This window comes from Hippopotamus amphibius, chromosome 15, assembly GCF_030028045.1.
Source record: "Hippopotamus amphibius kiboko isolate mHipAmp2 chromosome 15, mHipAmp2.hap2, whole genome shotgun sequence".
Taxonomy (NCBI): domain Eukaryota; kingdom Metazoa; phylum Chordata; class Mammalia; order Artiodactyla; family Hippopotamidae; genus Hippopotamus; species Hippopotamus amphibius.
In genome coordinates this window covers 38,759,825-38,772,791 of record NC_080200.1, presented here as the reverse complement: position 1 = coordinate 38,772,791, position 12,967 = coordinate 38,759,825, and the positions used below count along the sequence as shown (strand labels likewise).

Genomic DNA, 12,967 nt, shown 5'->3' with positions numbered 1-12,967 from the left:
GTTATATATTAAATCATCTCATATACATTTCATACTTTATTTAAGGGTGAATCAGCCATTGTAAAACAAAATATGCACTTATGCCACAAGTGGCCATAGCTTCTTTGATCTAGCACGTGTTACAAATGTTGATATAATGCCAGTTGATTGGTCAATATTTCCATATTTTCCTTTGTAAGTGGCTTAAAAATATACCGGCTTCTGACTCTTGATCACAGGAAGAGTTATTATATCAGGATAAATCATGGCATGTTGCTCCAAACTGGGTTTTACAGAAATTTCTCTTCTCATAACTAAGAAAAGCAACAGTTCGTCTTATAGGCGTGGTGAATATCACTGGAAGGAAACTTTTTCCTGTAAGTTAAATAATAAGTATGGATTATTGTGTCAAAACTAATATTAAAAGACTAGTTGATGCCTGGGCAGTTAAGAAAGAATTTTGATGGCCAAACTGAGCGCCCAGCAAGGAACCAGGAACCTCAATGTGTGAAGGGGACTTTTCAGTGGAGACCGTGGCGCCGAAGAGGGGGAATCTGCCTTCCCCAGGGGTTAGCCCCGTGGTCCTTTCCTTTCCTGGCTCATCTTCCTAGTCAGTATTCGAATCCTCTCTTAGTCTAAGTATAAACTGATTGGCTGTTAAAGCCTTAAAATATGCCCACTCTCAGGGGTTTGCGGTGAGTGGAGGTCAGATGCTATCAATAGTCTGAGAGAAGCCCCCATCGGGCAGCTGGGTCTCGCCCTCGCTCCTTCTTGATTGTGTTCTGAAGCGTCCTCAGAACAGGAGCCTTGGGGAGGGGACAGCGAGCGGTCATCCAAGTGTCCATGACCAGTGGGCACAGTCCAGAGGATGTGAAACAGGGCTCTCAGGGGCACTGAAAGTCACGTGAGTCTCCCTCTGCCACCTTGCTGCCTGGCTTGTGACGGGGTGGACTGATGGTCCCTTTGGAAATACTGCTGACCCCTGGATTGTAACTGCAATATTTAGTTGGTATTAAAAAATGAGGGAGGGATTTACAGGTGTCCTTCCTCCAATTCCCAAATAAAATAGGAAAAAAAGACCCACGTTATCCTAAGCTCACTAGTGGCCACCACATGAGAAAAGAAAAATAACTTCATTGGATATACTTCAAAAATTAGTGGCTAAGGGAAGCAACAGAAGAGTCTGGAGCCACAGGAGGCAAGTGAAACTTCCCACTTGTTCCCCAGGCTCAGAAGCAAGACAGGGGAAGACAGTGATTCTAGGTAAATATGTGGATGTTCCCTAAACACGCCAGGTTGGAGAAGTGGACCCAGTGGTGAGTGAATAGCCTGGGGGAGGTCAAGGCAAAACCTATAGCATGAAAGCCCTAAAACCACAACAGCATCTTCCCAGAGACAGAGGGAGGATGAGCTGCCACAGCTGGCCCTGCCCCGGTACAGGGCTCTGAACAAGATGTCAGCAAATGGAACGGCATTTAGTTCCCCAGCAAGGACTGCCCTCAAGACCAGCACAGCTAACCTTCATTTTGCAGACGAGTGGATTAAAAGCAATACTGAGAACTCAAATCGCAGCACTGAGGGCAAGAAAAAATTATCACACTGGATGAGTGTGCGCAGATGCGTTTGTCACCCATCAGCCAGATCAAAAGAAGTGGTAGGCCCTCTAGGTACGTGGAACAGAAAATCTCTGAGAGCTAAGCAGAATATCATCTCAGAAAATACTGGTGATAGAATGACTGACACAGATACGTCTTGGCTACGTTTTTAAACTTAAAGACAGAGATTTCTTTGGGAATCCAGACCAAAAAGCAACTCATTTTCAAAGGGGGAGATTCAGGGTGGTCTCAGACTTCTCCACGGTAAAATTAAATGCTAGAATATAAAAATAAAGGTCACGAAGACTGCTTATAATGGTGATAAAACATTGGATAAAAATGCCCAAAACATACTGTTGGGATATAACACAGCAGGGAACAGTTTATTCAAGAGAACAGGGATTAGACTGAGGAGCTGGTTTATTTTAGAAGAGCAGAAGAAACATTTAGACCTTGGAGAGGAAAGACCAAGAACGGGAAGATCATAAGATTTGACCGAGGACGTGTGTGGTTGAGAGAAAGATGCTCTTTCAGAGGCATTTCTGTTTTAGAGTCAAACCCAGGTAAACTGCCCAGTTAATAGTCAGTGGTTCCTCAGAAGTTTCAACCAGGAATAGAAGCAAGACGTACAGATTTTATGGAAAATGGCTTTCCCAGGGATGGAAGAAGATGAGTAAAGTAGATCACGCTCAGGCTGGAGCTCAATGTAAGAGTGAACTCCAGCCACAAAGCGCACACCAGCCACAAGCACACACCAGGCACCTGGGAAATGAGAGAGAAGAACGACAAGGGGAGAAGCTTGGTCCCGCCTGAAGCTGGACCACTTCCAATTATCTGGGCACCACAGAGCTTTACCTTCAGCTTTTCAGTGTCCCGAAATACCACAGTCTGTGAGATGTTTCAGAAAACTGTCCTGGAATCTACTTTTCAGGTACCTTGTTCTTAGATTTCAAGTGCAAAGCAGAGAGGCAATGCTTGTAGAAATCCTGCTGTAAAGAATCCACTCAACTCCGAGCTTCTTAAATGTGTTTGAGTATAGAACCCCTTTCCTCTATAGCGACTAGAAGCAATAAACACTGCTATCAAACATTTTAAAAATTTATAATTTAATAAGGTAATTTTAAGAGAGTACATGTAAAGGGAGAACAAAAGGGAAGAGAAAGGAGATAGTTTCAGGGTCGCTGATGGAAAATCTTGCACCTTCCAGAAACAAATGACTTGCTGATAAAAATAGCCCAAGCACCTTTTGGTTCCAAATTGTTGTAGGCTATATTAGTTAAAGTGACACACAGCAGAGAAGGAGGGGGCCAGTCATACCACCAGCCCTTTGCTATTGCTCCCTGGGACCATGGCCTTACCCCCTCAGTTGTCAAGATGCTGAGCTGATCATTCTCAAAGCTAACATATGGAAAGATGAACCTTAGTTTCTCTCTAGTTTTAAGAACAAGACCAGAAAAAGGGTTGGATTGAATGTTTCCCAGCAGGTTTTACTAACTCCTACGTGCAAACCTACAGTCAAGCTAGGGGTTCTTAATAACTCACATTTTGCAGTGAGGCACACACATTGATGCTTGGGAGGAAGGCCCTTCACCACTGGCCCAGGAACCAAGAGGAACCAGAGAAAAGGTTAGTTCAGAGAACATTTTGATATTTGGGTTTTTTAAGTTTAGGCTTTTCTACCTTAAACGATTCTGGAGAAAAGATGTTATTAGCTCCATGCTCAGAAAAGTAACACATTATATTCAAGCTTATGGTTACAAGTAAGTAACTGAATAGATTTACAATATAGGCCCCTTTGTATAATATTTGTTTTGCATCGAAGCTTCATTCAATTGAATACAATTCTATTGACAGGGATTATCTGATTTGTTAAAAGTAATTGCTAAGCTATAGAGAGTATGAACACTAAATTCTGATTAAACAGAATTGGTGGGAAGACAAATCTAAGCAACTGACAAGAATATATTATTTCTATGCTCCAAATAAATAATGGTAAACAAACTAGTCTCTGTCTACATGGAGCTTATAGCGGTATTTACAGTAAAACAAAAAATGATGTGTTTCAACCAAAGGACAGAGAAAGGGAGAAGAACGAAGATTTTTGGGGTTTCACTTATGCTTGGTTTATTAGCTCATAATATCCTATGTTTCAAGAGAGGGTGCCTCGCAGGGAGGGTGGCAAGGGGGGACACAGGCTCTGAAATCAGAGAGACAGGAGGACCAGCCCTGTCTTTGCCTCGTCACATTATGGCCTTGGGCACGTTACCTAACCTCTCTGAGCTTTAGTTTCCTCATAGAATTCCCATTTCATTGGTTGCTTAGGAGGAATAAACAGGAGTAACAGGTATCTAATACATAACAAGTCTAGGGAAGAGGTTTACGGAATTAGATGTGAACCTGGAAAGGAAGGAATCAGGGAGAAGACTAAGAAAAAAGTTCTAGAGTCTTGAAAACCTACAGAGTTACTAGGTGAACCTTCATTTAATTTGAATACAATTATACACGTTCAAATTCTGGTATGTTTTTTAAGCTTCCTAAATGCAATGCTAAATTACTTAGTATAGTTTAGGAGAAATAGCAAGGGTGAGATTAGGAGTCAGCAAAACTGACTATTAAGAAATTCTCTGTGTTCAGAAAGTAAATGCTCATTTTGCGACACATATACAAGGTTATTTTCTGCAGCATTGTTTTGAAGAGCAAAAGTTTGGAAACAATACAAATTGTTAAATCAATTAGGTGAGTCATCCATTTACCTGAATATTATGCAGCTCTAAAGAATACTCAGTAGCCTCTTATAAAAATGTGAAAAGATAGGAATTTTATTTTTATTTTTAAAAAGCAAGGATCAAAGCTTGCATATAGTATTTTACTTATTGAGCAAAAAGCAACAGGATTAATATCTATATTTATATTTGCTTGTGTAAACATAAAGAGATTTTGGACAGATGTACAAATTAAGAAGAGTGGCTTCTGTGGAGCAGAGGCTGAGAAGACCCAGCAAATGGTCAAGATGGACTAAAAGTACTTTTCACTGTATATCATTTTATAGTTGCTGTTTTTGAGCCAGATGTAATTTCCATTTAAAAAATAAGTTAAAAATTTAAATGTTTCTTTAAGAATGTGAATGCTGTAAAGGGGTGTTACTCAGAATTTAAAGTTATGAATCAGATTGCTTTATCCTGACACCACCCTGATGTCAGTTCAAATTGAGAAGACTGAGTTTTGATTTGCGGAAGAAGCGGATGAGGAGGGAACAGGGTCCATTTTGAAGCATAATATGTATCGAGGGATGAGAGGGTGGAGCTGGGGTACACTGATGAGAGGATTTAGAATCTAAGCTGTGTCATGAGGGACCTGAGCCGTGGGGAGGCATGTCAGGATGTGGACAGGGTTGCAAGGAGGAGGAAAAAGAGGGCAAGGATCAACTTGGCTTCCTAAGCAATTTTGCCTGGGTCTCCTTTGCACCGAAAATCAGCTCAAGGCTGGCCTTGCCAGGACTGCAGAGCCAAAAGAAGACTTCACCGGCATTTCAATAGCGCAACAGCAGACATCTGGGTACCACCACTCAAACCAGATAGTGGAGTGGAAATAAAGATGGAGGATGTGGAAGAGAACCCTCAAGGATTTCCGCTTCACATCAGGACAGTTTCCTTGGCATGAAGTCAGAGCCATAAAATGGAGGTTATGAGAGTTAATTTTTTACCTGAGGCACAGAGAACTGAGATAGGGAATTAAGAAAAGGTCTTTTAAAAGGTTTCAGGAAAATAACATTTTTGAGTTATGGGCCAGTATTAAAATGAGAAGGTGACAAATGAGGACACAACGAGTGTAACAAAGCTGACTCTTTCTAGAAGACAGATGATCATGGGGTCATTCCAAACTTGCTTTCTATGTGACCGATTAAAGGGGGATTTAGTGCCTAATCTGTTGGTTGACACCAAGAATATTGATCTCAGGAAGATGACATATTGTGAGAGGCTGCTACAGACCCAAAATAGATGTGATCTACCTTCACACCCAGAACTGCTTTAATTAGATCATACCTTTGTAAGTAAAAAATATATCTAGTAGTGGTGCGGTCACTCGTAAGTATCCTTTTTCCTTTCTCCTGATAAACAACAGTTGCACATTATTTGCCTAAAATATTAATCACTGCACGCGTAAGTGAGCTTCTTTCATCACGACGAGGGTTACAAATCTTTCCCAAGTCATTCAGGATCAACTTTTAGCCTGGGCCATAGTGTGATGGTAACATCTCAGGTAGAACATTAAACTGTTCACCCAGAAGGAAAATAGCGTATCCCTTTGTCTGGCTTATTATCCAAGTTACGTACACTTCATGAATCAGAAACATTCAGAAAACTTTATACCGACTGAGAAAAAGAAAACAGCTAAAATATAAAACAGTACATGCCATTTCACAAGAGTTCTGTGCATCTCTTATTTGGATACTGGGCTTAGGAGACATATGATAAATTTGTGGACATTTCAAATCATTCGAAAAAGGGTTTCTCAACCTCTGTACTATTGACATTTTGGACTGGATGGTTCTTTGTTGGGAGGGGCTGTCCTGTGCATTGTAGGATGTTTAGCAATATCCCTGGCCTCCACCTACTAGATGCCAGTAACACCCTGGCCTCCACCTACTAGATGCCAGTAACACCCCCCAGCCCTGACAATCAAATGTCCCCTAGGCATCCACCCCTGACTTAGAGGTTTGCTCACCTTCTATCCAACTCCTTTGTGTTTGCAGGTGTGTTCACACACCTCAGTCTCACACAACAGAAATGAAACCCAACAAAGGAAGTCAATGAAATGGTTATCATTAAACAAAACCACTTAGCAATCAAATGGATGTATCTCTCCCCGGCCCTGCCGCCCCAAGCCAGCCCCCAAGGCACTTCCTCACTGAATGCTGACATAGAACTAAGGATTGCAACCTTCTCAGACCTCCCACACCAGAGGAAAAACATGCCAAACACAAGTCCTCGTACACACAGGAGGACCGGTGATGGAATCATTCCTTATTACAGATCTTTCCCCAGAACCTAGAACACCCTCTGCTGGGAAACAAAACATGTGAAAGAGCAAAAGAGAAAAGAACTCACTGCTTCCAGAAGCCGCTTTTCGGAATTTCGTCAGGTCCACGTGGGGTGGTCTGCTGGGTTTCTGTGGAGGGGGGCCCAGGGTAAACAAGGGGGGTAGGGGTTTCCGCTTGGGGGTGGCTGAGCTCTTGTCCTCCTTTTCCTTTTCTTGACTTTGGCCCCAGGGCCCTGTCCCTGTCAGCTTTGAAGGTGCCTTCGGGAACTTGGCAGGAGGAGTCCCAGAGGCTGACTCTTCCTGATTCGTTTTGCCCAGGAAGACAGTCTTAGCAGCATCTATCTTCCTATCGTCTTTCTTCTCTTCAGCATTTCTGGAGAGGCCTGGGGGCCCCCTGCCTGCAGCAGGTTTTAGAACCACTCCAGGAAAAGGAGAACTGGACGTCTCCCCTCCAGGCTCTTTATTCTCCAGGTCTTCCCTGGGTGGTTTCAAAGGACCGGGTTTGGCCTTGGCTCCCAGAGGGGCCGGGGGGCCTCTCTGTGGAGCCGCAGTCTTGGTGGGACTTTCATCTTCCTGGGTGTCCTCTGTATTTAGGGATGGCTTCTGGCCGAAGACAGGTTTGGGGAAGAGGGGCTTGGGGTCCTGATCTTGTGAGGGTGACATAAACCTGCCTTTAGCCCCAGCCAGCTTTGGGAAGACGTGCTTTGGTTCGCTTTCCTGGGCTGGAGGATTTGACCCCGGCTTGGGGCCTGGTGGCTTTACGTCATGGTCTTGGTTTACACTGTGAAGTGCAGGCTTATTCCCAGGAGGCCGGGGAAACGCAGGTTTGGAATCTTCTTTGGGCAAGTTGATGGGCTTGGGGCCTGCAGGTTTTGGAAATCCTGGTTTCACCTCGAGGTCTCTGGTGGCTGAGTTAGCCTGTGGTCCAAACCTGGGGTTCACTCCAGTCGGCTTTAGAAACGGGGGTTTGGGCTCCTTGTCAGGCTTTTCCTCAGAAGAAGGTTTCAGCCCCAGAGGTGGCTTTGGGGACCCAAACTTGGGCACGTTACTCGGTCCTGCAGGAGGGCTGGCATTTCCTTGGTTGTTGAATAAGTTCTTTTTGGCCTGTACTCCTGAAGGGGAGTTTTGGCCCGGGACCTTGAAGGGCCGGCTGTTGATAGAGACCTCCTCCATGGGGTTGCCCCCGGTGTTAAACTTTGCCATGAGGGACTTCACATCTGCTTTCCCATCCTGCAAGCACAGGGAACAAAAACTCGCTGAGAGCCTGAAGTCTCACTTGCACAATTTAAAATACTACACTTTAAAGGGTTTCCTGGTTTGAGGCCTGCAGCGTTGCTGATTGGTTCGTGAGATATTGTAACATTTATCTTCCTCTATGGCAAAATAAGTTGTGAGAGTTTCTTGAAGGGGGAGGGCTATGATACATAGACTTTTTTTTTTTTTCGTTGTCTTAGACTGACTGACTTTTTTTGTTGTTGTTTAAGTCACAACTTACCCTTTCTCCTTTCCTCTCACTCTTTCTCTAGCTCTCTTGTTGGATTTACTCTGAACTTGGAATTTATCTGTTTTGTTGAAATTGAAAAAATATGAAAGTGACTAACAAATGAGTTCTTCCATATTTTACAGCTGTCTCTTAAATAGAAACTGCGTTTACAAAATGAAAGCAAGCTCTTCTGTAAATTTGGGTTGGATGCTTTATACAGTGTGGCCACGTTTGACATTTCTGTGATTTGCAAGCCTGTTCTTGTCCCCAGCTACATTTAAGGTCCATCTGTTTATTAACAGAGAGATGTGGCAGAAAAACTCATTCATTTTTATACATAAGCAATAAATGAGCCTTTTCTACTTATTGATACATATTTAGTATAAATGATTCAACAGGAGCCAGACTAGCAGGCAGAGTGCACTCATTTTCAGGAGGCGTAGTCTGGAGCACGTGGGGAAGGTGATGAGGATGGAGCAGGGACAGGCTGGAAAGTCTCATTTCCAGAAGCTGGTTTCTCCAGCTCATCGCCTGCTACAGTCTCTGTCCCCCTTGTCAGAATTAGGGTATTACCCTGTAAAGGGGGTGGGCAGTCACCTTTCTCTGTGACTGTAATCTCATGTAACCTGGAAGAATTCATGGTGCGTTTGCTTTTTCTCTCAAAAGCCAGACAGTCCAGTTGTTTTAGGAATATTTGAAAATCTGAGACATAGAAAAAAAAAATCACAGGTAGCCATGACAGTTTCCATTTTTTGCTTTAAAATTCACCTAGAAAACGTTTTCTTACTTCCCACCCTCACCTATCATTGTCACATACCCGAGTATATTTCCTCTCTCAAGGCCCCACTCAAATACCACAAAACCAGATCCTGTCCGGTCGGGAAGAATTGCTCTCTCCTCTTAACTCATGCAGCACTGCAGGCACCGCTACATGCCCCTGTGTTACTTCCTTTTCTGATAATAAGAACCACCATTTACTGTGTAAACACGTGTGCTTGATTCTGAACCAGGCACGTTATCTATGTCGTCCCGTGTCATTCTTTTTTTTTTTTATTTCTTCAGATCTTTATTGGAGTATAATTGCTTTACAATGTTGTGCCAGTTTCCGCTGTACAACAAAGTGAATCAGCTGTGTTTATACATATGTCCCCATATCCCCTCCCTCTTGACTCTCCCTCCCACCCTTCCTATCCCACCTCTCTAGGTCATCACCAGGCATCGAGTTGATCTCCCTGTGTTATGCAGCAGCTTCCCACTAGCTATCTATTTTACATTTGGTAGTGTATGTATGTCGATACTACTCTCTCACTTTGTCTCTGCTTCCCCTTCCCTGCCGTGTCCTCAAATCTATTCTCTACATCTGCGTCTTTAGTCTGGCCCTGCCACTAGGTTCATCAGTACCGTTTTTTTTAGATTCCATGTATATGCGTTAGCATGCGGTAATTGTTTTTCTCTTTCTGACTTACTTCACTCTGTATGACGGACTTTAAGTCCATCCACCTCACTACAGATAACTCAATTTCGTTCCTTTTTGTGGCTGAGTAATATTCCATTGTATATATGTGCCACATCTTCTTTATCCATTCATCTGTCAAGCCCCATCCCATTCTTTTGGAGTTTGGCATTATTTAACTCCATTTCACAGGGAAGAGTATTGAGGCTGAAACTGCAGGAGGACCTCATGGTAAGAGCATTGGAACTTGGTTGGAATCCTAGTTCATTAGTGGGGCCTCAGTCGCACAATCTATACAATGGGGATAATAGCGCGTATCTGCCTGAATTGTCCTGTGCATTAGAGACGGAAATTGTAAAGTGCCTGCCTGGCCCTCAGCCTGGGCTCAATGTAAGGAAACTATCATTATTAGAAATGCTAAGTAGCATAATTAAGGGCTCACAGCCAGGAACTGTGAGGACAGGGATGCAGACTCAAGTCTGTCTAGGGCTCCAAAGTCCAGAAACTGTCTCATTCCCCTTTGTATAGACCCCTCGGGGTTCTAATATATTTGGGACATTGTTCAGGTTGGTACTGAGCTGAATACTCTGAATGATAATTCTAAAAGAAATGGTGCCTTCAGCAAGAGTTTCTCTCCATAACGAACAATAGTGTGGGTGTATTTTCAGGACAGGGGGTAAGGAATCTAGGCAGGAGGTGAAAATGAGGTGAAAGGAGCAATTTCCAGCTTGGTTTTGCTCCTTTAATTTACTACCCTGTATCCAAGTTGCTGAAAATATCTTGTTTTCTACCTTACCTCCCTTGACCATTTTTTTTTCAGCTCTTTATTGGAGTATTATTGCTTTACACTGTTATGCCAGTTCCTTGACCATTTTTTTTATCCCCATGATTTTCTCAAACCCTCAAGTAATCCCCAAAGGTCACGGGCAGGAAGGTAGCAGAACCAGAGAGGATGCTGGCAGAAAGAACAGGTGAAGATGGGTCCTGCCCTGTGCCTCCTGGGAGATCACAGCTGTAGAGGACTTTGAACCTTAACACAAGATGCATAAAAAAGTATCAATACAAAAATTTGCTCCCTACCTGGAAGAAAGTCTGTCTCTAGGGAAGAGTCTTTGATTCTAGATTCACTCTGTATTTTGTAATTTATATTCTAGATCTACAATTTAGGCCAGAATAGAAGAGGCTGCAGAGCAGAGTGGTTAAGAACAAAGACTTGGGAGCCAGACTGCCTGATTTTGAGTCTGATTAGTTGCTTAAAGTAAGGCGAGGTGTGTAAGCTCCCTGGGCCTCAGTCTGCTCACCTCTGTTATGGGAATAATAAAGCCGTGTCATAGGGCTTTTAGGAAGATAAAACAAATCAATATCTGTAAGATACTTTAAAGAGTGCCTGGAACCTGGGAGGGTCTCCTATTTTTATAAAGCAAATGAAGCCTTAGAAATCATGTAGTGCACCTCTCTCACTGCATTGGTGACAAAACAGAAACCAAAGGATTAAGTCATATCCTATTTAGTCACAGCAACTTCACATTTTGGATTTCAAGGGGGAGAAATTTATGAACCACACTAACACATTGTCAGACTACACACCCTGGTTTTAGTTTAGAAAATATGGAAGTGGTTAATTTGGAATTTAAGTCCCAGATGCCACCTTGAAACCAGGAGGCAGTACAGTGTCATGGTTAACAGCAGTGGCCCTGAAATAACTGACTTGGGTTCCAACCTTGACTTTACTACTCATTAGCTGTGTGACCGAGCAAGTTACTTAACCTCTCTGAAACTCAGTTTTCTTTATCTATAAAATGAGAATAATAACAGTACCCATTTCTCACTGGTTTTTATTTTTTAACTAGGATTAAATGAATTAATGCATATAAAGTTCTTAGGTCAAGAATTGCATGTAATATACATCCAAGGATTGTCTGTCATAATGATTTTTTTTCCTAATTCATTAGTCACATAACATTATTTCTCCAGGTGACCAAATTCTGAAGCTACAATCATTAATGTTACGTCCTAATTTTAAATCAATGTGATGGAAATAAACATACTGCTGGATAACACAGTAGAGCTATGATGTTTAATTTACTCCCACTTTGAAACACTTAACTGTATGTTGAAAGATAGGGAAGGAAAGAGCCACAAGCTCCTACATGGGACACAATGAAAAAGCAGTAACAGCACCTGAGTTTACTGATATGTCTGGTAAATCAATAGCCTGCATTCTACAACTATTTAATCTCTTATACTGACTACTTAGCCTCAGAGGTTTTTAGGTGTTATCACTCTTATTAAGTTTATTAGATAAAATTTTCAACACCTAGATTTGCCCTTAATCTTAACAATAATAGCTAGATTTCTTTCTTAATAATAATGATAGAAAGGCAAAAAGGATTAAAAAATGTTTGACATTCTCTCATTCCCATTTCATTGTAGATTGAATATCCATTCCATTTTCTAGGATTCTTTTTACTTTGAAAAAGTTAAAAAGAAGATAAGAACCATGTATTTTATCATAGAGGGAAAAGTAAGCGTGCTCTAAGCCCTGACCCTCCAAGCCCTCATACCCCAGTTCTAGGGGGATCATATATCCTGACTTACCAGTACAGTCTGAGTTTATGCCTATTGTTCTAGGGTAATTATTAACAATGTTCCCTTTTACTCTCAAAATTGACCTGCTTTAAACAATAAATTACATGGTGAACTTAACCCAGTTCCTCTCTAGAGTCAGTCAACCACTGTTATCAGTTTCTTATGTATATTTCTAAGCTGTGCCTATACAAATATATATAAATAAACACACACATCCTTTCTGTCCCTACTTTTAGCACAAATGGAAACCCCTGCTTTGCACCTTGCTTTTCTCCTGAACTGATGCTAAGTTGCTACACACCAGCTCAGCTGGACGTGTGATGAGCAGCCACACTGATTACTTGGTGCCTGTGCAATTCAGTGCTGAAATATTTTCAGTACTAATTCTGCTCTTTTCCCTTGACAATTGATCCATATCAGTGCATGTTATTTGCACAATGTTTTTAAAAAATAGACTTAATTTTTTTATATTTTAGAACAGTTTTAGATTTACAGAAGACTTCAGAAGATAGTACAAAGAGTTCTCAGATACTTTGCATCCAGTTTCTCCTGTTATTAACACTTTACGTTAGTTTGCGGGACCTCTTTAACTTTTAATGATTAAAGATTAGGCTTCTGCTTATTCTTAAGAAGTGGTATTTCCACAATCTAGAAAATCTCAGAGTTTAAGATATTTTAAGTAGAACAAACATTTCATCTCAAATTGCTTGAAATTTCTTTTCCAAAGTTATTTGAAGCAATTTGTTATTATTTCCATCTGTTAATGTATTTGTGTAGATCTTTCTCCTCTTATGATAGGGTTACATCCCAATAAACCCATCATAAGCT

General features: G+C 41.8%; 1 protein-coding gene across 2 annotated transcripts in view; it reads right to left on the bottom strand.

Moving 5' to 3' along the window:
• FYB1 (FYN binding protein 1) overlaps nt 1-7,855 on the bottom strand; it is a 91,144-nt gene extending 83,289 nt beyond the window's left edge. Inside the window, exon 1 of one of the 2 annotated variants that reach the window (XM_057709849.1) lies at nt 6,683-7,855. In XM_057709849.1, coding sequence (XP_057565832.1) covers nt 6,683-7,817 — 1,135 coding nt within the window. In that variant the 5' untranslated portion in view covers nt 7,818-7,855. The remainder of the gene's footprint in view (nt 1-6,682) is intronic. The other variant, XM_057709850.1, reaches the window with a different exon arrangement.
• Nucleotides 7,856-12,967: the final 5,112 nt, after the last annotated feature.